The sequence below is a fragment of the Cynoglossus semilaevis genome, chromosome 12 (genome assembly GCF_000523025.1).
Source record: "Cynoglossus semilaevis isolate Cse_v1.0 chromosome 12, Cse_v1.0, whole genome shotgun sequence".
NCBI lineage: Eukaryota > Metazoa > Chordata > Actinopteri > Pleuronectiformes > Cynoglossidae > Cynoglossus > Cynoglossus semilaevis.
In genome coordinates, this window is record NC_024318.1 from 6,390,469 (window position 1) to 6,415,492 (window position 25,024).

Genomic DNA, 25,024 nt, shown 5'->3' on the forward strand with positions numbered 1-25,024 from the left:
AGAAACAACCCCCCCTGCTGACCCCATTCCCCACACGACACGCCCGCACCAACGCGCCGCACACACATTAACCCTGCTTTCTCCATCAGTGCCCAGCACGGCCTCGCCGCCTGTGACCAGCGCCTCCAACAACCCCGTAGGATCCTACTCCATCAACGGCATTCTGGGTATACCCCGCTCCAACGGTGAGAAGAGAAAGCGAGATGATGGTGAGCCCAACATAAAGAAACCCTTTTTTATTTTTTTCCCCCTTTTCCACCCGTTTCTTTCCTGTGTTTTTTATTCTAATTCTCTCCATCACTCCACTCCTACTTTTATCCTGTGTGTGAAGAGGATGGCATTTATGACAGCGCTGCAGCCAAGTGTGTTTCTGTGTGCTGTCTCCAGTGACTTGTTATGTTGTACACCAGCCAGGGCAAGTGTTGTGATTCAATCAGCTTTTTGATGCCCTGTGTTTTACCATACGCCTCCAGAGCTGCATCTCAATTTCAGAACATGCTCGGGCGTACTGTAGAAATCCTATATAGCTGTCACACAAGTCTAATCCCCTCAGGTGAGACATCAGCGCTGCGCTATCTTTTTATTTTTATATTGTGTTTTAAAAGCAGGGAAAAAAAATATATCTCTTTTTGTGTACTTGACACTACAGTACTACAGTACTTACAGTACCTACAATCCTGCAGCTTACTGCAAACATACACGCAGTTTCACCTGAGCTGCGATCTATCTTTAAAAATGCTGTACGGCACTTCAACTCAATAATATAGTATTTTTTATTTTCGTACGTGACCGCAGAGTCGCCGCCAAGGGACTGGCAGGAAAATAGATACGATCAAAGATTAAGTGGACGCCTATCCGGTCCAAGCCAGAAATTCTCATTCGTCGGCGAGGCAAGAGTGGACACACACTGCCTGAGGGCTAATAGATTATCGGTTGTGCAAACAATTGGCTTTTTTAATGCCTATGAATTAACATGTCCCTAGTGGAGGCCTGAACAGGTGTAGGAACAGACCGGTGGAGGCAGGGAGGGGGCTGCGCATGTGCCTGTGCTTTGCTGTGTGTGTGTCTGTGTTTTTGTGCGTGTGTGTGTGTTCTGTGGTGCTGCTTTGAGGAAGCTAATGGGATGATATGGTTGAAATTATCTCAAAGAGCACTTATCAAAACGGGCCACTTCCTTCTTTTATGTTTCTGTCTCTTTAGTTCTCTGGAGTGGCAACCACTTGGATGGAAGGAAAATAGGACATTGTAAGTTCCAGTTAGATGTCCTTCTCTTTTGCTCTGGTCAATTTGGGATCTCTAAAACCCCTTTTTCTCTTAATTTGTGTTTTTTGTTGTTGTGTTGTTGTCTCAGCAATAAGTGGCAGCGATCATTTTCCCTCTGTTTTAGCCATTAATTATCCTGCTACTAGGAAAAAAACTGAGCTAAAGTAAGAGATCATTTTCCTCTGTATTGTCGTTCATGTTCATCAACTAAATGTGATTGTGTTTTTAATGATTTCTTTCTCTCTATGCCAAAGTTGTATTTTGCACACACACACACACAAACACACACAAACAAAGGTAAACAAGCATTTGTATCTCTGGTTACGATGTGTTCTGTCTGACCAGTGATCGAGTCTCTGTCCCACTGTCGGTGTCACACCAGTGGTGGTGTGTGTCACCAGCGTGGCTGTACTCAGCCGTTTGCCCTTTGTGGAAGAAAAAGGTCTCTATTACTGCAGGGCTGTGGAGATAATGTAGTGTGACGTGCTGCGTTATGTACACCAGGTCTCCATAAGATGAGCTCCAGGGACATAGGTGCCGCAAGACCCATTAATCTGTCCTTGTCATGTGTTATTGCAAATTAAAAGTTGCCTGTTACACTGTGGGGCTTTGAGTGAAGACGAAGGAGGAGGAGGAGGAGGAGGAGGAAGAAGGGGGTGAAGGCAGAGGAATGGAAGGATGAGGGAGGGAAGTTCATGAGGTGAGGAGATCCTGGAGGTCTGAATGGGAGCAAGAATTAATTTTAGGATTTGTGCCTTGATGTTAAACACACACACACACACACCTGTGAATGGGAAAGTGTGCATGTACACACACGTGTGTGTTGAAAACTCCCTGGCTCCTCACACAGTGGACATTGTGACATTTAGAAGAATTTGCAATTCTGCAGAGAAAAGCTATTAATTCACAAATTAACATCTTGCCCCCAACATCCCTCTCTCCCTCCTCTTCCCCCTCCTTCTATCTTGGATGTGCAAGCCATCGAAAAGACAAAAGAAATAGCCTTAAGGGAGGAAAGTGAGGAGAGAGAGAGAGAGAGAGAGAGAGAGAGAGAGGGTGAGAGAGTCAGTCTCACCCTATCATTGGAGAGATTGGTTTGCATGTCTGCGAGCACTGATACCAATTATGCCAGAGCCGGGAGAACGCGTCTGAGTGCAGCCCCCTTTCTTCGCCCCACCTCCCAGCTCCTCCCCCTCTAACTCCCACCGCCACCAGCACGGTGCACCAGCCCACCCCAGACTCCATCCATAGCCAGATTTATTTGTGTATCTCATTACAGGAAATGGGCTGTTGTTTCTGCCAAATGCATTAATAGTGAAGTGAGGAAATTAGTCCGTTGTAGAGCAAGCTCTCACTCAGTCATTTAAACCTACGGTACATGTGGAAGCCAAGAAAAGACAGAGGCAGAGACAGATATGGTCGGATGACGGCTGCTGGGAAATTGTGGAATGTGTGCCATGGATCTGAACGTCCATGGAGTTAACAAAAAAAATAAATAAGAAGCTCATACAGTGAAGCTAATTTTGAGATTATAGAGACATTTCTGGAGCTCTTACCTTTACCTGGTGACATCTCACTTCTGACCTTGCTGCTGTGTGCAGTTGGGGTTGATGTGACCCGAGTGTATGTTTCTCTCATCACCAGCCTTCCTCCTCCTGGATGGAGCCCAGTGGAGCTCTGGGGAGGACGGGCAGCAGGGAGCTACAGTGATAAATTAGACGGAGAAAGCAAAGGTCATAACTTGTGATTGTAGCGTGGGTGTGAGATGAGTGTAGAAGGAGCTGATGAGTGTGCGTGAGTGGGGAGAAAAATATACGACCCTGGCAGGTTGTTCATTCATGACATAAAAGAGCGATTGTAGCAGCGGAGTCACATCAACCTGGTTCAACGCCCGCAGGAAACCTGAATACAGTGGCCGCGCTGATTTGTTCAAATTTGATATTTGGACCTTCTAAAGATCGTCCACTGTGTATCTCATACACATGTGACCTATTTGTTGGGTTTAAATCAGTCAGTGTAGGGATTTGAACCTGGGCCTACCCTGGTTGGCTAGTCAAGCCAGTCCATGACAATGAGTCAATAGAAGATCGCTTTAGAAAATAAATGCATCCAGAGCGGGACAGAAATAAATGAAATCATGAGCACCATGATGGCGCTGATGGGTTGTGTGCTAGAGAAAAGCTCAGGTTTGAGAGGGGCCACGGAGCGTAACGCAGAGACAAGAAGCTGTTAGTGGCCCCGGCGGTGAAGAAGGACACACAAGGGTCTACATTACTCCCCCACTCCTCCTCTGCCTCCTCACAATATCTCTGTCAGGCTTTTTCTTTCCCACATTTCATTTCTGCCCTCATTGTCCCTTTCTGCTCTGCGTCTTCTGTACTTAGCAACGTAACCGCGCCAGACGGTGTATACGAAAGCAACACAAATAAATAAATAAAAATATAAGAAGAGAGTCAGTCATTGGAAAGGGATCATGTCAGAGAAAAGTCAATTAGGAACGACGATGCCCAGAATTAATGGAGCAACGCGTTACTCAGCTTGAGGAGGGAGAAAAGGCAGAGAGAAAAGACGGCGTGTAATTGAATTTCCACAAATACTCAGTGAGTGCAGTAATGCTACACAACAGGCAGGTGCAAGTGAGGTGGAATGAAAAGTAACAGAGATTCTTTAGACGCTGTCTTTGTCTACGGACCAAACAATGTAAAAGACGGGAGGAGAACTCTGTTTTCGACATCAATATTAGTTGCAACAAGTTGTTTTTTAGTTAATTTAATTTAATTTAAACACATTACAATTTTGTTTAATTCTGTCTCGTATCACGACTCCTTTATCTTCTTTGCGCTAAATATAGTTCCTCAATTACACTGTGTAGATGGGGTCAAAGTCCTGCAGCAAATTAATTTAGGATCTAATGAAATAGCCCTGTATATTATATATTGTATGTGGAGAAGGTTCTTCTTGTAATGTTTTCCATTCACATTAATCCAAATGGACTCTCCAACATTTGCAGAAATGCAGCACCAAACCCGTTCAGAATCTTTAACATGCTGCACAGCTGTCTGCATAAACTCATCATCACACCTCATCTTAGCTTTTAGTAAAAATAAAAAAAGACTCAACTAAAGAATAATCTCAACTTCGAACCCATCAGTTTAGAGCAATTACTGCAATATTTCGTTCCTCACTTATTTTTGTTTTGTTTGACGTTGTTTCTCCGTCGTATTTATAACGATCACTACGTGAGTCCTCCAGACTCTAGATGGTTCTACTGAGTCCCACCAGTTTCTACCTGTTTTGGCTGCTGGCACATCTTGGCATCTTCTAATTTAAAAATGTAATTTTGTTTGTTGAATGAATTCCAACTACATAAGTTAATCATGTGCTGGACTATAATTCTGCCAGGTCTCTGACTAGGAGCAGGTCCAGGTTTAAGAACTGACGTGGGTGTGAAGTCAAAGGGTAGTCACAAGAAAATTGATTCTCGGTGTATTTTCCGTGTTTCCTTAAATTATACTGTATTGATTGATGAGGTTTTAAAAACATTCTGATCATGTTGCACTGAACACAGGTGCCTTTAAACGTTTGTATACTACTATAAGGTATATTAGGTCTAGCGCCAGCTGAATTTATAACAGAGGTAACTATACATTTTAAAACAAATTAAAACAAAAACATTCCTCTATTTAGTCAATCACCAGGATCGGCATCATCTCAGTCCAAGAAAATAAAATAACCAGGGCTTGAAAACACTATGATCTCATCCCCCACACCCCCTCCCTCCTCTAATGCCAACATAGAGAGTATCAAATAAATATCAAATAAGCATCACTATCCATGCTGACAGTCAGTACACTGGTCGTCGCTGCTGCATCGAATTAATAAAGCTCTTAAACATGCCACAACAAAACAGGATCTTAACAGCCATGGCAGTGTTGCTGCTGCTCCCACCCCCCACTCCTCTCTCTCTCTCTCTCTCCCTCTCTCTTATTCTCCACCACCCCCGTCATCTCTCTCCTTTCCGCTTCACAGGTTTCATAAATATAGCTTACAGGGAAGGAGTTTTACCCTCTGGGCGTACCAGTTTGTTTGCGCTTTCTTGCTTTCCTTTTTTTTTTCTTTTTCTTTTTTTTTCCTCTTAAACCAAACTGCATTAAAAACAACACGGATACAAATGATGCACAATTTGTGATCAGCGTCATCTCACCTATCAGCACAGGACCACCGAGTAAACAGTGGACCAACAGCCTCTGATCTCACAACCTTCTGTGTCATTGATTTACGGAGCGAGACAGCTAGTACGTAGGAATTAATTTGCCTTTCAAACAAGATACCCCCCCCCACACCCCAACTCCTCCGCTCCCTCTCCCTTTGAGTTATCTTATCAGAGGAACAGGGGGAGATGAAAGGAGGACATAAAGTGCCACCTTGCCAACACATGACGTTTACATCCCCCTTAAGAGACGTAGTAAGACAGCTTTGATACCATTGTAGTCTGTTTCACAGGGTAAATGTGTGTGTGTGTGTGTGTGTGTGTGTGTCTGAGAGTGACTTTGTCTGCTTTCAGCTGGATTTGCCATAGTATTAAGAGAAGAGTTGGGGCTGAAGCATAGTTTTGTGTTATGTGTTTACCAGAAGGACCCTGGCTGTGAGGAAGGTGTGTGTGCGTGTATGTGTTTGTGTCACTGCTGGAGAGAGTCTTGTTTTTTATCTCAGTTGGTCTGCTCACACTTTGGTGTTAAAACAAAGAGATGAAGTGAGCCGGAGCTGTGGGAATTGATAAGAGAATACCTGCTGAGACACCCAAAGGGGCTGAGGAAAGGGTGAGAAAAAAAAGAAACCAGTCAATGAGATACACACACACACATACACACACGCACGCACACACAAAAAAACCAGTCGAGAGCTTCACACTCCACTTGACACGCTGACTGTCAGAGGATGAATCTGATTTATTGCAGCCTTTTTATGATATATGTCAAACATGAGCCTCTAATGGCAAATTCTGAAAATAAATGATTTTGTCTTTTTCTGACCTAAAAGGCCAATTTAACACTTTCCACCACATAAATGTACAATATACCCAGTTTGGATGCTCAGGGGAATATTGAAACCTGCATCAGAAAAAATGTGCAGGATTTGCTCATTATCTACGTAGAACCATAATGACAGGGTTTACCATCAGAGAACTGCAAAAAAAAAAAAAAATGTAGCTATATATCAATGCTGCACTTATAATTTGCACCTGTGATGTATATCAATCAATTATTGATCACTGACTATTAATTAATTAATTAATTAATTAATTACAAAAACAAGACATTGATTGAGATGGCTTCATCTGACTAACTGACATACCGTATGACATACAGTAAATATTGACTGTATTTTATACAGTGACTGTAAAACTGCTCCTCCAACACAAGCAACCTCCAGCATCACCTCCACTGATCCCTCACTTAAACCAACATCCATGGAGGAAAACGTCTGAACAAGCTGTGGTTAAAAAATAAATAAATCCCAAAAATATATTTATCCACCAAAACACACTTTTTTTTCCCTCTGCACAAACCCACACCCTGACAAACACACACATTCCACTATTCCATCCACTGTGTGGATCTATTTCTTGGTACGACTCGGGTTCATCCTCTGGCCTCAGCCATTGAAAAAAGGTCAAGCAGCCGAGCAGAATGGCAATAACGCCCCTGAAATGGTACCATCAGTGGAACATGATTGATCAATTGAATTCCATCGCACAGAAAAATGTGGGATTAAGTAGAGTATTATACGCACAATGAGTTGAGGCATGATGTTCATTCCAAGTTCATTTCGCCTCCCTCCTCTGCTGGCGGATCAGGCAATCAATAGCAGCCTTGCATATCATATATCACCGCCGGCTCGCCCAGGAGAGAACATAATCTGCTGCAAATTTAGAATGACAGATTTGTACGGTAGCTAAAGCCCTCATCCGCTGTTGGCGGTCGGGTAAAGGGAGAAAAGAGGGAGGGTTAGTGGGAGGCAAGCAATGGAGTGGAGGTTCCTAGGAAGCTGGCGGGAGAATTTAGATGATTTTTTTTTCTTCTTCTTCTTCTTCTTCTGGACTTGATGAGTGACTAGAGGGAGAGCTGCAGCGGCAGCAGTGGGCTCCCTCACTGAGTTGATAGGGTCAGAGATCAGAAGAAGGAGGGAAGCACAGGCTCATTTGTTTATATAGAGTGTGACTGAGGGAGGAAATGCATACGCTTGCCCTCCTCGCCCCGCACTCAGTCGGCCCTGGGTACCGTCCCCTCTCCATTCTGTTTCCCCGAAGACAGGCAATATGTGAAGGGTGGGGGGGGCAGCGAGAGGGAAGGGTAATATGTTCACAAGGAAATGGTACAGTTAAATAATGGCTCTCCATTTCCCACCATGGTGGCAGTGAGAGGCTCTGGATGTAATCGCCAGCCCTTCTCCCTCCACCTCAAACACACACGCTCTCCTCTACAAGTATATATTTGCACCCAAGGTAATCCATCAATTACCATAGACCCATCACATGATGACCACGCTGATGGTAGCCACGGTAAGTGGTGTTTGTGAGGACGGTGGGGGAGTCGGCGAGCTGCACTACAGTGACTATATGTGAGAGGGAGTGAGAAAAAAAAGGGGAGAGAATAAAAACAGAGGGAGATAAAAGGCAGACAGTGGAGCTGGAGGATCTCCTCTGAATTTACTGCCGCTCCTCCCGCCATCACTCTCTCACCCGTTACTGCTCTTTATCTCACGTTGATAGCCTACTAGAATAATGTCAAGGAAGACGACGAGCCCGGCCCTGATGGAGAATGTTGTCTCTGCTTCTCCCTCCTTTCTCCCTTCCCTTCCTTTATGTCCTTCTTCCTCTCCTTTTTTCCCTCTTAGATGGCTCTGATGGCTCGGGCCCCGGCAGCGACTCTCAGGGCAGCGTGGAGAGTTTAAGGAAGCATCTGCGAGCAGACGCCTTCACCCAGCAGCAGCTGGAGGCCCTGGACCGTGTGTTTGAACGTCCTCCTTACCCTGATGTCTTCCCCACTTCAGAACACATCAAACCCGAACAGGTTGGCCAGACAGATTCTTTTGTAACACATTTGCAATCTTGCACTCGTGTCCTAGTTTCCATCCAACACCGTGGCCGATGTTTAAATGAACAAGAGACACTGATTTCTGTTATTTATATATATATATTTAAATAAAAGTGAAGAATCTGACACATTAAGGTTCTGGACTAAGGTTAAATAAAAGTGAAGATTCTGACACATTAAGGTTCTGGACTAAGGCAACGCCAGCAACAGCCTATTGCGGCAGATAACCTTTATTTACATTCATTAGACGGTTAAACAACAAGAAACTATTAATTTTACTATTGGAACTCCGTGTGGGTGCCCATGCAGCCTGAGCTCTGGCCTAATTGAGTTCATTTTCATCTCCGTGTGATCGCAGGGAATTACAGCGGCGATAAATCAGAGGGACAGCCCCTCAGCCGGCTACGCAGCCCCTAATGCAGCTAATTACCAAAGTGATTTCTACGGCAAGATCAATACCAAAACGAATTGGAAATGACTTGCAATCACAAAGAGTGGAGGAGAAGGTATTAAAAAGGCATGCGGAAGGCGGAGGAGGGGAGAGAAAAACGGCGTCAGAATGGTCCAGAAAAATCAGTTTTAATTTAATGTAATATTAATCAGGCCGCTTTCCTCTCCTCCTCGGCACCTCCCCGTTCCCCTGTTTCCAACACCCCCTGCTTTTCTTTAAACCGGCGAAAAGGTGGGATATTAGACCATTAGGGGCTTGTCTGCTGTCTGCGTCAGGGCATTAAAAAGCCATTTTGAGGAGGGCCAGCGTGAATGGGCCTCATCCCTCCCACACTTCTGGCAGCCATGTGGTCAGGTCATTCAGGCCCCTCTGCTCTCGCCACTCGCCCTCCGCCCAGCCCTGCCCACAGCCACAGCCCTGCCCGCAGCCCATCTGCATGACAAAATGGCTCTTGTGCTGCGGAGGCCCAGTGGAATAGAGAAGAACATCCAGCCCAGTGCCAGGGAACAGTTGTAGGCAGACAATTAGAGTTTATCTGAGATAGAGGCAGACAAGTCTGGGGTCACCAGCTCGCCCCCCCTGGGACCCTCATCCCATTGAGACAAACAGATGCACACACACGCAGACTGATACAAACTCCCACACACACACTTAGCCTTTTTAAAGAAGAGTCAGTTCAGGAAGTGTCATCTCATTAAATAACACAGTATATCACAGCAGCTGGAGTGGATATGATATGAGATCACAGTGAATAAATGTTCACTCACTTCACCTCTAAATTTCTGCACCACCGTGTAAGACCACAGACTGATGTAATTTGTCTGCGAGAGTTAAAAAAGTTAATAAAAAAAAATACACCCCCTACAAAACAGGCTGTAAAGCTGCAGAGCATATTAATAACAAAGGACAAGCAATTAAAATCTTCAATGTGAGTAAAACACAGACTAATAAGACACCAGATCCATTCACTTCTCACTGTTCTGTTATTTTATCGACACGGTTTTTATGTGTTCATCCCTGAGACTGAGCACAAAGGTTGGTTTTGAGGTTGTTCTCCTCTTAAAAAATATAAAATAAAATAAAAAAACCACCACATGTCTCTCCTGTAACAAAGCCCTGAATGTCTCCTCCCTTGACTGGTCACAGGGATGACTGCAGTGGAGCACAAAGAGCCAGCTGACACCCCGTCCTTTCACTTCTCTCCCAATCCCTCATCCCTCTCTCTCTCTCACCCTTCCTGCCTTCCCCTCAGACAAGCCCTAATGCATGCATACATCATGGCTCCTGGTAAAGCACAGGGTGTAAAGGGGGCAGCTTGGATTGACGGGGCGACAGGGTGGACGTATTGGTGTTAAAAGAATTCACCGGAAACAACGTGCATAAAATCCAGTCAGGATCACAGAGCGATTCCTCTGAGGTTTTGGTTTCGGACAAATTTTTTTTAACATGCCGTCACGTAAACCGTGAGACGTGCTTCAAAGTCCTTCAGGGACTAGAGCGGGATCACGTGGTGGAAATGGACCTCAAATGGAACTCAAAGTTGTGGTTTTGTGTCTCACCTCAGGGTCACGTTCTTACATTTATGTACTTATCTACAGGCAAATGAGTATTCCCTCCCCTCCCTGAACCCCGGCCTGGAAGACGTGAAGCCAAGTCTCTCCACCAGCGCCAGCTCCGAGTTGGCCTCCAGTGTGTCCCAGAGCTACTCTGTTGTGACAGGTAAGGTCTGATTCACGCTATTGATCCCTGAAAGAACACACACAACTGCAGCAGCAGGGTCGAAGACATTTTACAAACGAGGCAGCTGAATGTGCAGCGTTACCTTTCCATTGTGTACTGTGCAGTTTGCTAAAGTTTGAAGGGTGAAATATTGTCAACACACAGTCTACAAAGGCTGTTACAAGAGCAACAATTTGTAGTACGGTTCAAACTGACCTTGGTGCTGATTGGCTGCAAACCATTAGTTTAAAAAAGATGAATTTCACAACACTAACAATTTCATTTAAATAGAGGGGATGAAGAATATTCACATAAATACTTACTAAAAGCTGAGAAGAACAAAACGTACATATTTATGATATCTTACATACCTACTTAAGACCGCAAGTTTTTGTAATCTGGACCAATTTTGAACCCTAGACCCAGTGTTTGGATTGGTCAGTTAAGAGACTAAAAAAAAAAAAAAAAATCAATAAACTACTTTTAATATCAAACATCCAAATCATGATACATTTATGTGTCCCCTGTCATTAGCCTATTGATATGTTATTCAAACTCATCAGTCTGCCAAAGAAACTGGAAATCTCTCTTCTTTCTTCACATAATAGGGCATGTTTGTTTTTCTCTCACTATTAGCCAACAAGGTGAAAAAAAACCTCTTGTTCAGCTCCTTCTTATTTAAGATGTTGCATCATCATTGACTCATTAGGCTTTGACTGCAGTTTCCTGATGGCACACACATTTTCCAGTGGTATAAAAACCCTATAAAACCTCTAAAGGAAACGGTAATTTCCATCTTTTCTTTCTCCTTCTTTTTTTTTTTTTTTTTGAGCCCCCTCTCCTTGTGTTTATTTCCAGAACGAGGTAATATATCATCTCAGCCCATTAAATCCTCAGGCCTTTCACACAGCTTCTCCTAACTGGCTATTGTGTTAGCCTGGATTGGCCCGCTAACAGATTGACTGGGAGCACTTCTCATAAGAGACAGCTGCTGTTCTTGCCACGACACGACGTTGTCATCAAAGGCTATGATAGCCTGTTGATTGACAGCGGCTGGAACAGCACCACGGCTGGCTGATTGGCTGGCTGCCTCACGCTGTGGTGAGAGAGAGGGAGACCTAGATAAAGACGAGTCGCAGGCAGCCAAAAGAAGACGGAAAAAAAACAAACAAACAAACAAAAAAAATCTAACTGAATTAGTTTTTTGTTTTTTTTTAAACTCATGAACTTCCACTGAGAGGCAGCAGGTAATGGCAGGTGCGGCGTATTGAATATCATGTAGTATTAGCTATCTGTATCATATGACACATTCTAACCAGTGCACTGTGGATCACAGTGGCTTCTTTTGCTCAGCTGTCCAGGTTGATGGCCGGCTGCTTAATTGAAATATTGTTTCATTGCGGCGGCGGAGGCTTTTTTCTTTCCCCAGGAGAGGTTAGGTTTACTGGTGACCACACCGACTCCAGAATAATATGCCGGCCTTTTAATAAAACACTCATAATTATGCAGCGGACATCAAAGTCAATGAGTCTGCTGAGAGAGAGAGAGAGGGAGAGAGAGGGAGAGAGAGAAGACAAGATGATTGAAACCTACAGCAGCCCATCTCAAATGATCCCCACGGTCCAGCCCTGGACCCGGACACAGAGCTCTGGGAAAAGAAAGGCCTCTCTTTTATTCCTGGATATGTGGGAGGTAGATCTGCCCCAGAAAGTTGGGCCCCGGGAGAAGAAAGGTGTGTTTTTGTCTTTTATGCCCAGCTCCTCCTATGAAAGCGGTCTCGCTCTGGGGAGCACACTCATAGCAGGTGGCCTCCCAGCCACCTGGGGGCCAGGGGCCTACTATAGTGGTCCATGTGAGGGCCACAGATTGCATAATGAGTAAGGGAAGCGAAGCAACAAAACTTTAAGTGGACCATTACAGTTGACTTTTTTTTTTTTTTTTTTTTGAAAAAGTGTGTCTCAGCTCCAAATTAAACTCCAAAGTAATATCCAGTAAACTTTTATTGCCTAATTTTCACAACTGCGCAAAGTAATACACGGTGCATTTGATTGGTTGTAGATTGTTAGTGCATAATATTTTTTTTTGCTGCCATTAGCCAACACTGTAGATATGACTGTATACCAGGGCAGGAAAAAAAATAAAAATCTAAATTACCTTCCTCAATTAGGGTGCGATCCAATTATCAATAAATGATGCTCTCGTGCTACGGAGCTACCAGATTATATTCATTCTTTAAATGTTTTCAGCTCCCAATTAAAATTCATGCCGTTATTGATCTTGTTGATTTTTATGTCCTGAAATTTGCATAATCTATTAAAGATGAATGATTAATGAAGTGCTCCAGTTTTGCATTCCAAGGGCGCTCGTGGAGGCAGTGAAGACCTGTCCTCTGTTTACCCTAATGTGTGAATGAGGCTGTTACCTCCCAGACATCCAAAAGAGATTAGCGGCGCTGAAATGTAGCATTTGGATTGGATGACAAAAGGATTTAGCGCTGCTGTTAAAATAAATATCTCCAGGATTTTTTTTTAATTATCACCTTGTTCAAACATTTTTTTTTACTCCTAAACTATGATGCCTGTAAGAAAATTAATCTATTTTAATTATCCTCAAAGTGATTTTATTCAGAGAAGGAACATTTCCTCTGCACTTCTGAAAGTACTTTATATTAGAAGCTTATTTACGAAGCAAAAAAAGACAGTTATTAGAGTCCAGCGGAGAAAAGGATGAGGAGTTTGCAGCCCATGAAAAATTCAATAGGCGCAAAAGTCAGAGTAAAGTCAAGTCTCCTGAGGACAACACGAGGAAAGACCAAGGTTTTTGAAAGAACATCACCTAGTCAGATCAAACAAACTAGTATTTGTTGATAAAATAGAGTTTCAAAGAAGGATATAACCCACAGAATGTTGTCTCAGAGTAAAACTACAGGTATATTTATGAAAGTAAAATGCTCATAGTCAGTCAATTAACAAGCAAGAAAAACTACCAAAGGCCACGACTGAAGTCTCGATCATAATTATGAGGAAAATTACATTAAAACAGCATCAATATTAGAAAAAAAAAAAAAATTAATATATATTATGATATATGTAAATAAGGCTAGCATCTAACTTATATCTTAAAAGGTTTACTTGGTAAATACCTTCAGTTACTGTCATCACAATAAAGCTGTTCCACTTGTCCCGTCTCACAGACACACACACACACACACACAATATCAACCACTCAAGGGGTTAAAACAACATGTCACTATGTCCCCTGCTGCCTGGCTCTGCTCCAGGACAGCATGTCTTCACGTTTGTCTGTTAACACCTGAGTTCTGTTCAGACAAGATCCTGCAGATCCTCAGTGTCAGAATCTGCCACTTTAGACATATTATTGGATTAACTGTGCAGCATTTAATCTGTGGTTTAAAAAGAGATTTCAGCGGAGGGGGCAGAGGGGTGGGCTGCAAACGGACACCCCGTTGACCCATCACAGCGTCATACGAAGATTGTTATACATTCAAACCCACCATGTTTTATTTACCTTTTATGACTTTGGCTTCACTGTCTCACCACCCACCACCTCACCTGAGGAGCTGGGTGTGTGGCCTGATGACAAACGTTTCGTCTCAGCTCAGTTAACGCCGACAGCCCCGAGCTTAGAAATTAATGTTTGTATCCCCCCACCCCCCACCCCCAACAGCCCAGTAACCTTTGAGCACACATTTGATAATGAATTACTGCAAACACACGGATGGGGAATTTGTGCTATTTGTGACCATGAGTATTTGTCACTAACAACTGGTCTGTTCTGTTATGATTTTTCAGAGACAAACAATGACACAGGTCAACTGTGGCTCAAATTACAAGTTTTTTTTCTGAGAAGTTCTCTTAGTGAATACTTGGAATTCCTGGGTGAACATTAAAAAAATGTGAAACGCGCAGTGAAAGAATAACATCGCAGCTACATCCAGACACATCACTCTTTGGACGGTTGTAGCTTCTTAACAGTCCATTTCTATGGTTGATGGGGTCTGCTGGTGGAGCACAGACAGGTGTTGGAGAACTCTATAGCGTCTCCGCTCACTCAGAGACGTGTTTGTTGTGTAGGAAGAGTCCCCAAGGACCCCCGAGTTTATCTCCCATCTCCATCATCAAGGCCGGTGATTTGACAGGCTCCCTCTACTCAGGCTCTGCCTCGTCTCCAGGACAATAAGCAACACCATGTCTGATTAGTTTCAGAGTTCAGTGATCTTGAACGCCGCGTTTGTATCGGTTGTTGTTGCGTCGTAACCCCTGTCTGTTTGACAACGGTTGTTTGGGCGCTGAGAAAAACAGCAACGCTGCTGTACAGGACGACTGGCATTCAGTGTAAATCCACTCAGGTTCAGATTAAACCTCAACAGAGTTTTTTTTTTATGCTTAGCTGATGTTGAACCACTTAGGAGGAGATGAAAAACACCACTACAGACTTCACCTCCAGAGTTGTACAGAATATAATGAGGCTGTGGTCTGAGTTACAGCTGTTTTTATGCTGTGTTCATTTAATGTTTTTATTATCTTTGTATCAACAACAGAGGAAGTAGAATTTGCCTTTCTGTAATTTTTTTAAGATTTCTAGTATTGTTTTCAACACAAGCCAAAATTTAATTTAATGTTTACCAACTTCACAATTTTCTGAACAATTTCTTTTTTTTCCATTTTATTTCCCATACGTTTTTATATATTTTTTACATTTCTTCCTAAAATTCAGCAATTTTGGGGCCAAATCGTATCCTTGTGTAATAAAATTAAAAACACTAAATAAAAGTATTTTTATAAATGTATTCAAAACTAGACAAAATCGCATTTTGTTTACGCTTCAAAATATCGACATTCAAGGAAAGTATTTCTATGTCTTAAATATCACTTGGACACGTGGTATTATTATAGCGTAGTATTCCAACAGCATAATACTTCACTCATTTTCAGACTTCAAATAACGTATGGCCCCGTTGACCCAGTTCAGTGCAAAAACCTGCTCATTAGAATTTTTAGAGATTTGATCATAACTTAAAAAAAAAAAGTGCAACATTAACCATGAGCTGTTTCCTCGGTTTTAGTGAGGTGCTCGGTGTAATTGCGGCACTTCTGTCTAAATCAACAGTAACCGCTCTCACAAAGACAAAGAAAGGGGGAGAATAAAAGGAAACTGCAGCAGATATCTATGGGAAAGAATCCAGTTAAGTTGCCTGATTCCCTGCCATAGGCTCTGACAGGATTGCATCCCCTTCCAGCCCTAGAACAGCCCTTATCTTAATGAGGAATCGCAACAGAGAGTCCTGTTGTAAAACAACAATGATGGGGGAAACAGCTAATGAGGCTATCATGGTGCTGAGAAAGAGCCATCTCTCCCTAAAGGCCACAGCAAATAAAAAAAGGCTCCACGGCAGACGTGGAAAGGCTGGAGACAGAGCTCGCATTGATTCCATAGGTTTGAGAGGCAGAGTCGCTGAAATGAGAGATGCCAAGTCTCATCAGCCAAATTAGATCCAAGTGTGGAGTTCTGAAGTGTCTGCGAGCCGATTGTTCTGTGTGTGGGTGTGTGTGTGTGTGTGTGATTGTTCTGTGTGGGTGTGTGTGTGTGGGTGAGACTGTGTTTTTTTGAGGAAGCAGTGGTGAGATTATGTTGATTGTTTACTCAGAACCTTGGGGAAATTTTTACACAGGTTTAAGCTTGATTGATCAGGCGCGGTGTGCTGCTGCAACAACGTTCCACCGGTGTATGTTTCTACTTAGCGGAGTGAATTACCAATGGATGCATATGAGATTATTATTATAAGCTATGTAAATGAACAAATCAATTGCTAAAGACTCATCTCTACAGAATTCCATGAACCCGGTCCTGAATCAGTAAAATGTCAGAAATCATTTCATATTAAGTGCAGTGTTGAATTTTAAGTGTTTGTTTACGTGGTGTCGCACCAAAAACACCTAATAGGTCTATTTTAGCGAAAAAGAGGAGTCAAAGTGAACGTGTAGCTTCCCACTCTCTGCTGTAGGTGGCGCTATGCATACAATTTTAATAACCTAGTCAGAGATTTGAGTGCAATGGTACAATGAAGAGGTAGAATTGGTAATTCAGCCCTTTTAAATCCAGCCCTACATTCGAGTGACTGATGTGAACGTTTACAGGATGAGAGGAGCTGCATGTCTGCATTATAGCCTTTTTTTTTCTTTTCTTTACCTGGCAGAGCCTCACCCATCATACCCACCCTCCATGTGTGTTAAGAGGGAGCCTCACGAGGCTTCCTTTGCCCCCTTCACCCCCTCCTCTGTTGGAGACTCTGCTCTAGCCGACATCTTGCCTCACCAGTCCGGCCTCTCTGTAGATGCCTCCACTCCCAGCTACCCCGCCCATGCCCACGGTCCCTGCTACAGCCAGTATGCCAGCCAGCCCTTTATAGCAGGTACAACTTTAGCCTCCAGTCCCTGGACCCAAATCAAAGTGTCCTGTTGATTTTTTTTTTATCCATTAATTCAATCATCTGTACACAGATTCTAAAACTCACTTCAATTTTATTGATCACCTTTCTTGCCAAGCGATCAATCTCATGATTCTTTGTGGGGTTTTGTTTTCTTGTTGTTTACACTGAAGCAAATCTATTTCCCCCTCATTAACACCCACTGCTCACCCCCCTTGTCTCCCCTCCTCTCCTCACTGCTTTTCTCCAGCTCTGACCCTTTGCTCATCCCTCACGTTAACAATGGGCCTCTGCGTCCATTTTGGCCTGGTGACAGACATGAGGACTGGGGGGCACAAAAGGGCTAAAAGAGAAAAATTAGGGGTTCGTAGGCCTGGTGTCAGGCTTTGGGAGTCCTAGTCCCAGACCTCTGCTTCCTGGTTCTGTCAGGCTAAAGAGTGTCAGTGGTAATTAGAGCTCAACACAGAGCAGCGAGCAGTGCTAGCTCTGATGATCAGAACTGAACTGTTTTAGACACTGGTATAAAAAAAATCTCAATAAAATAAACTGTTGCCTGAAAAAGTAAAAATCTAAAATGCTTCAAATCCTTCCTGATTGTAAAACAACCAATTGCTCACTTTCACTTAACAATGCATGCTGGGATATGACTCACCAACTTGTAAAAATTACATAAACCACAGCTAAATGTTTTTGTTGTTGTTATTGCATGCCGTGCTGTTTTATTCGAAATTGATTGGTATGAGGTGTTTTTGTAGTAAATAAACCATAAGAAAAAATATATAAATACAATAAACCATATTTGTTGACAACAAAAGGAAACAAACAACACAGTTATCAGAAAACACCGTACAACGCAGGTTGTCGAAGGTTGTTTTTTTCTGATTTCTATCAACTTTTTCTGCATTTACTACCCACAGAATGCGGTTACAGTCAAAGGAGTTAATAATATTTGCAGGAAAAACACATTTAATTCCTAAGTTATGAGCTTCATTTGCCTAAATCCTAACCACTGTGGTTTTTGGAAGTGAAACAAATCCTGTCCTGTGTGGCACCGACAAACACAGGACAGTTTTATTGGAAGGAAAACACAATCAAAGAGGAAATTAAAGATGCAAATGTCATTACGCTTCCAAATAATAATATTTAATTCCTGTGTTTAAGCATCCTTGTAATTACTTTTCTGTCTTTTGTGTGTCCTCAGGTCGAGACATGGCCAGCACCACCTTACCTGGATATCCGCCTCACGTTCCCCCGACGGGACAAGGCAGCTACCCCACATCCACCCTCGCTGGAATGGTCCCTGGTAGGAGACACAAATACAACACTGTTCAGTTTGACAGATGTGTTTTTTAGTCATTTTAACTTGACAAATGCACCATGTGAACCATGTAAACCTCTATTCACGGCTGGAAAAAAAGAACAGTCATTGCTGTGTGGGATTGAAGGGAGCTGTTTATATCTTTGTTAGACTGTGGTTAGCGTGTGGTTAGCGTCTGCGGACGAGGACGTTAGACAAACTCGATAGGCGATCACCACAATCAGTGGCCGTGAGATAGGACAGTTCCTCTCAGTTACACTCCAGCTCCCAACGCTCATTACCCCGGCCGTGTCCACACAGCACACCCGCAACCAGGCTCATCGATAAACACGGCTTTCGCTCCTCTCCGCGCCTCCCCGGACACTCAGGGTTTGCAGAGCGTATCTCTTTCCCCTCTACTTAACCTGCAGTTCAGGTTCACAGCAAACAGTTAAGGGTCAGAACACAGAGGCGTGGAGGGCCTGTAAATATTTAAATCACTATCTCTCTCAGGGATGAGCTCCAGTTACAGCAGCGGCTGTAAGGATGCTATAGCTGCCACATAGTGTGTGTAGACACCGGCAGAACAAGGGGAAACACATTGTACCTGTAACAGAGACCTGTAACTGACAGTGAGCAGCACTGGATCACATGATGATCACATCCCCGACATAGACCTCGACTTTTTTTTTTTTTCACCCCAGTCCTTTAAGTTTTTTTGATCCTCTGTTGGAGAATGACTGACTGAAGATTTAGTGACTGTCCCCAAACACTGTTAAAGTAAAGGCCATTCTTCAACACCTTCATAAAAACCCTGTTTTTATGGACTCATAAAAGAAAGAAAGAAACCTCCGGAGCCACAGCCTCGCACCGTGACATCCACTCAGTCTCCTCCACCCTCTCCACCACCACCACCTGCTCTGGATGACAACACCAGAACTAGTCCCAGAAAGTTATTTCAGAGAAAAGGGACCATAAGTCTTCAGTAAAGGACAGAAGAAAAAAAACTCTACTAATTTCTACATTATTCTGTTTGGTCGAAAGAGAAGTTCAGGACTGCGAAATGAGACCTTTGAAAGTGATGACACAGCATTGACGTATTCATTTGTTCTCAGCTGAAACTCCACAATCAGCAGTGAAAATGTCCACATGCTTTGCTTCAGTTTTAGTCTGATGAAGAAACAGAGGAGTTTGCTTTTGTCTTAAATTAAAACTAAAATGTAACAGTTTTAAATTCTCCACAATACTGAAGTGTACTAACCAGACATCTTCGATCTTTATCAGTTTGTTAGCAGCTATACTCATTGATTTTTGTCTCTTTTTTTGATTTAGGTGGGGACTTTTCTGGAAACCCATATTCTCATCCACAATACAGTGCATACAATGAAGCCTGGCGTTTCAGCAATCCAGCGTTACTAAGTGAGTAATTACACACAATCGTTATAAACTATCAGAATTACTGCAAAGGTGATGTAATGTAGACTTCAGTTATATATATATAATACATATATAATACATCATTTTATTAATATTATTATTTAAAAAGTTATTTATTAAATGTAAATATCATTTGCTCTTGGGATTTGAAACAAGTGTTGACATCATGGTTTCCAACGGTTCATTCTTCTGTTAACTTTCAGGTTCCCCTTATTATTATAGTGCCGCATCCCGTGGCTCCGCGCCTCCCACTGCTGCCACTGCCTACGACCGCCACTAGTTACCACCAGGAGCAGCTCAAACTTCAGGGCCAGAGCTTCGGCCTCCATATCGTCCCCGTCTGAGAAACACTGAGGTCACTGTGCAGGATGGAGCTACGAGGTGGATGTCGGTTGATGCATCAGGCACCAGGCTACAGCACCACACACTGTAGGCCATAATGGCCCCCCCGTGGGCAACAGAACTCTCCCATCATGCCCCTCACTCTCTCACAGACCTGACGAATTCCAGAATTACTTTAAGAGATTATATAAATATATATATTATAAAATATAAATCGAAGAAAAACGGTGTGAAGAAAACCCTGTGGAAAAAAAAATATTGTGGGTTTTTTTATTTTTTGTTTCTCCGTTGCTGTTGTTGTTGTTGTTATTTTATTCACAGATCCTCATATTTCTTTACGTAACAAACTGCAGTATATTTCTGCTCTGAAAGTCCAGTGGAGGTGATGTTGGCCATCTAGTTTGAGGATGCAGGGGCCAGAACCACAGATTGAATCCCCCCTGACACTTGGCAAGCTGATTTTTTTTTCTAACTCTTGTGCTGTGACCACATCATCTAGTTCCATTTCTTCAGCTAAATTATCAGAGAAACACAATGTTTACCAACCCTGTACAAATGTTAAACATTTCTCAAAGTATTAAAAAAAAAAGAGAGACCATGTAACACAATACTGCGGCCAGAATCTACAACTCCACACTATATTAATCCAAACATGTCCTGAAATGTTGCCACATTTCCTCAGTTTCCCCTCTGGGCTGACATCGATCCATCTTTATTTTTGCTGTTTTTTGCACTAAAATCTCTGGTTATCTTCTTTATTTTGTACATTCCGAAGCATTTTAAAAATTTAGCTTTAATTTAAGTCCACACAGCAGACAGACACATGCATTACCTTCCTTTAAAAAGATGAAAATTGCAATTAATAAAAACAATTGTAGCCATATAAATCCATAGATTATGGCTCTGTTAGCTATCCTTTCTATATAATTTTGCTTATACATTATTCATCCATAAGGTGGTACCAAAAGATGCCTACACTGTTTAGAAAGGTGAATGCAGTTGAGCGAGCCTATAGCAAATGAGCTTCAACAATTGCCTTACAACTCTGTTTCCCAGTCAAATCCATGCCTGTTGAGTCAGATTAACTGCCTTTACACACACACACACGCACGCACACACACACACACACACACACACACACACACACACACACATCCTCCATCAGGACTGAGAGAAAATACTGATTCAGTTTTGCTTTTCGTTGGAAAAAAATATGTTGTGAATGTACTTTTACTGACATTTGCCAAAGACTTAGTTTGATATTTAATATTTTATTTACAGTATATGTACGCATAAGTTAAACAGTATTATTTTTAACCAGAAGTCATCAACACTGATCACGTACGGTACAGTATCACCACTTTCCAAACAACAACAACAAAAAAATACTGTCTTGGGAAAAAAAGGCTGAAATTCAACAACTCTGTATTGTATTCCAACAGCTGCAACAAAATGCTGCTTTTGTAGAATGATTTGTGAATAATGTGAAGACAATTTTTTTTTCCTCTGTAAATAATGTCAAACACACACCACTGCAGTATCTTACTAATGTACTGGCTCCCTTTGTAGATATACACACAAAAAAAACATGCATTACATTTGTGTCTTAATGTAATGTTGTGCTCTGGTGAACCGCACAACTATTATTCGACCTGTGGATCCGTCAGTGGCAGGTTTTAGATGCTGAAATCACATTAATGTCCCTTGTCATTTTTTTTTTTTTTTGATTATTTTATTTTCATTATGTCGTCATGATGATGTTTTATGTCACTATGCAATGAGTTAAATGGCTTTCTGTATCATGTTTGGTCATCGGACAACAAGTAATCCCCAACAAAAAAAAAAAAAACAGCATAAAGGTACAGACAACCTCCAGTTTGAAATGGATTTTTCTTTTGTTTTTCGCTCTCAAATCAAGACTGGATCAAACTGAAGTCCTTGGCAACAATCAACGATATTGTCCTGTTTGCTGTTAGTGGATGTTGTGATCATTTTGTTCATTTAAATTTCAGTCTGTGTCCCCACTTATTTTCCCCCAATTGTCCATCTCTTCTATTATTATTTTTTTCAAAACCCCAAGCAGTACCTATCTTAAGCATAAGAAGTTCAATTCTGCACATGCAGCACCATACTGTGGTGTCAGTGGCAAGTGTCACATGTGAGGGACCCAGACATCGGAGAAACAGACTCTCGCTGCAGGAGAAGCGACTCGTCCACAAATTGCACATGGGATTTGCTCATTTCCGTCTGCGTGTAGCTCGACACATCTGCAGATGAAACACCGGCACAGAGTGCGGGCCACGTCATTCAGGCTAAGTCACCGCTTCAGGAAGCGCAGCAGCTGTGAGCAAACGGCTCCTCTGATGTTGTAAAGATGATACAGGAGACGTGTCACGGACGTAAAAAGGATTTCTGATGAAAATCCATACAGAAAGCCTTGTGGCCTCAATCATTGTTCTGTTCCACTTCTGTTCCAATTCTCTTTTTGTGCACATGAGAAATAAATTCTTTTATATGTCAGTCATTGACTTGGTGTCCCCCCTCATTATTAACCCCATAAGAAAATGATTTAGGGTTCAAGGTTCCCAGGGTGCACTGCTGCTACCGTGGCTGCTGCTGTATTGACATTTGGTTTTTATTAACAGTGCAGACCACAGAGGGTGGTCACATGGGTGTTCAGCTCTCAACTATGATGCACACCGGAGCTGCACAACATATGGTTTGTGTGCATCAGTGTGTGAATGAAGAAAAAAAATCAGATACATTTCAGAAAAAAATACAAGTAATACATTTATGAGAAGGAAACTGGAAAAGAGAGGGGTAGAGGGTTCATATATTTAATAACAGATCAGACCAGATTCCACTTCCCCTGAACCCTCAAATCTGGAGGACAAAAAAAACAACATTTTTTTTTAAAAAGAAAAAAAAAACACCTCTCTCTGGCTGTTGTTTATTTCATGGATCCCCGTGAAGCATCAAAAACCTGCCGTTACTGTCAGCCCCTAACTGTCCTGTGTGTTTGTCATTCAAACCTTGTTAAAAGACAAGAAAAACACCCACCCACACACTGACACACACACACACAACCCCCTCCTTCTCTCCCTCTCCCAGCTGAGAATTCCCAGTGGTAAAATTATTCCATTTAGATGGGAACTTTTTTGTCACTACCCTGTCTAAATTGGCATATCTGGCTCCCTCGTAGAAACCAATAAACTGTGAACTGGGATGCATCTGTCAGTCAAGCTCATCTTTACTTTAGTGGGCCAGATGACAACAACAGGAGTAGAAACACGCACACAGGCACACACCAGCAGAATGGGCCGCACTGATTGGCTCTCAGCAGTTAAGCTTTACGAAAAGCACCTGTCATCCTCAAGGCTTCTCAAACCCACACGGAGGCCCCGCCACGGGGGCCAATGGGCCTCGTGTGAGACGTACTCCAACACTTCACCCTCATTGTCAACTTGGCGCGGTGATGCCCTACAGCTCAGCCTCTTTGGCAAGATTCATGTCTGTCACTGCTAATATATACAGCAAAGGAGGCATTTTCACTAAGCGGGTGGCTGCTGGACACAGACTGGAGAAAATACTGGGAAATGTAAATGTATTTGTCCTGCAGAGGACAATTTGTCCTTATACAGAGATTGAAAAATTGCAATGATTTAATTCAGTAAAACTGAAAATATTTTCACTTCATCTCACCCTTCAACCAGGGTGACACCGGTTTTATTTGCGACCTTTAATTGACTAAATTACTACTATTTTTGGGGTAACCACAGTTACTTTAACTGTGTTCTTATTGTTTGTTTAGATCTGGGGACTTACAGGTTAAACACCCATAGTTTAAATATACAGTTGGTAATAGAATTATTAATTCCCCTAACAACAACAAAAAATAAAAAAAATTAAATAATACTTAAAATAATACCTCAATGATTCTACACAGAGAAAAGAAAGTTGCTGGCCCTATATGTGTGTGTGTATATATATATATATAAATGTGTGTGTATATATATATATGTGTGTGTGTGTATATATATATAAGCAAAACAGTTACACAACTGATTGTTTGCATTGACTACATTTTGACTTTATATATTTTTTCAGAAAATGCTCTCATCCTATTAAAGGAAGCTAAAATGTTTAGAAAAATGCTGGTGTAAAAATCGTCTCATCAGAAAAAAAAGGCACCTGGGAGATGCCTGATTGTTTTTGTGTAATTGTTGATGTTTACACACTGTGTAAAACATGGACGCACCAGGATTTGACAAATCTCTAGGTGCCATATGAGCGGGGTGTTGTTGGGAGACAAGGACTGGTGGTGGTCTAACAGTGACATTCTGTCATCTGCCTGCATGGGAGCCTGTCATCAGCCTCATCATGTGGCTGTCATAGTTGATGCAAGTGAGGGGAGAGGCCAACGCTGCTGTGTCAATCAACAAGGCCTCATTAGAAGAGGCTTTAATTAGTGGATGCACGGGTGCGGTATTGTTCCCAACAGTGCCTTTGTTAACTCTGCAAATCCCAAATGGATTTATCAGAGAGACCATGGAACACCATGGTCGTGTGGTAGAATGTGAAGGGCCAGCGTGGGTTGTTGATTTAAAGAAACCTCGATTGTGTCCAATATTTACTCATCAAAATATGCGGTGTTTGAAGGTAAAAAAAAAAAGTTTGGTTTAAAGAAGAATCTGTAGAGCAATGGTTTCATTCTGACTTCCCGATTAAAATCTGTAAAAATTCAACTAAAATTTTGATGTATAAAGAATCATTCCACTCTCAAATTACATTAGTGCGGCTCAAAGAGTTCAAACTCGGTCTCCGATAACCGCGATCTTGTCAGAACAATGATTATGAGGTTATTTCCACCGTCACAGGGTGAGACCATCCAGACGACAGGAACACGACTTTGTGATGTTTGTAATGAGTGAGCATTGATTGACTCAACACGGCCTTTAAAGAGGTTTTCG

The 25,024-nt window shown here is 42.4% G+C and overlaps 1 protein-coding gene across 14 annotated transcripts in view; it reads left to right on the forward strand.

Annotated features, from left to right (window-relative positions):
- The window catches only part of pax2a (paired box 2a), a 28,452-nt gene extending 6,567 nt beyond the window's left edge, over positions 1-21,885 (forward strand). For 2 of the 14 annotated variants that reach the window (XM_025061149.1, XM_025061148.1), the window contains 8 exons: positions 90-209; positions 1,201-1,245; positions 8,161-8,336; positions 10,410-10,530; positions 16,748-16,963; positions 18,180-18,281; positions 19,608-19,694; positions 19,935-21,885. In XM_025061149.1, the coding sequence (XP_024916917.1) occupies positions 90-209; positions 1,201-1,245; positions 8,161-8,336; positions 10,410-10,530; positions 16,748-16,963; positions 18,180-18,281; positions 19,608-19,694; positions 19,935-20,056 (989 nt within the window). In that variant the 3' untranslated portion in view covers positions 20,057-21,885. Of the gene's footprint in view, positions 1-89; positions 210-1,200; positions 1,246-8,160; positions 8,337-10,409; positions 10,531-16,747; positions 16,964-18,179; positions 18,282-19,607; positions 19,695-19,915 lie in introns of all 14 variants that reach the window. The other 12 variants (XM_017037129.2, XM_025061155.1, XM_025061154.1 and 9 more) reach the window with 7 other exon arrangements.
- Positions 21,886-25,024: the final 3,139 nt, after the last annotated feature.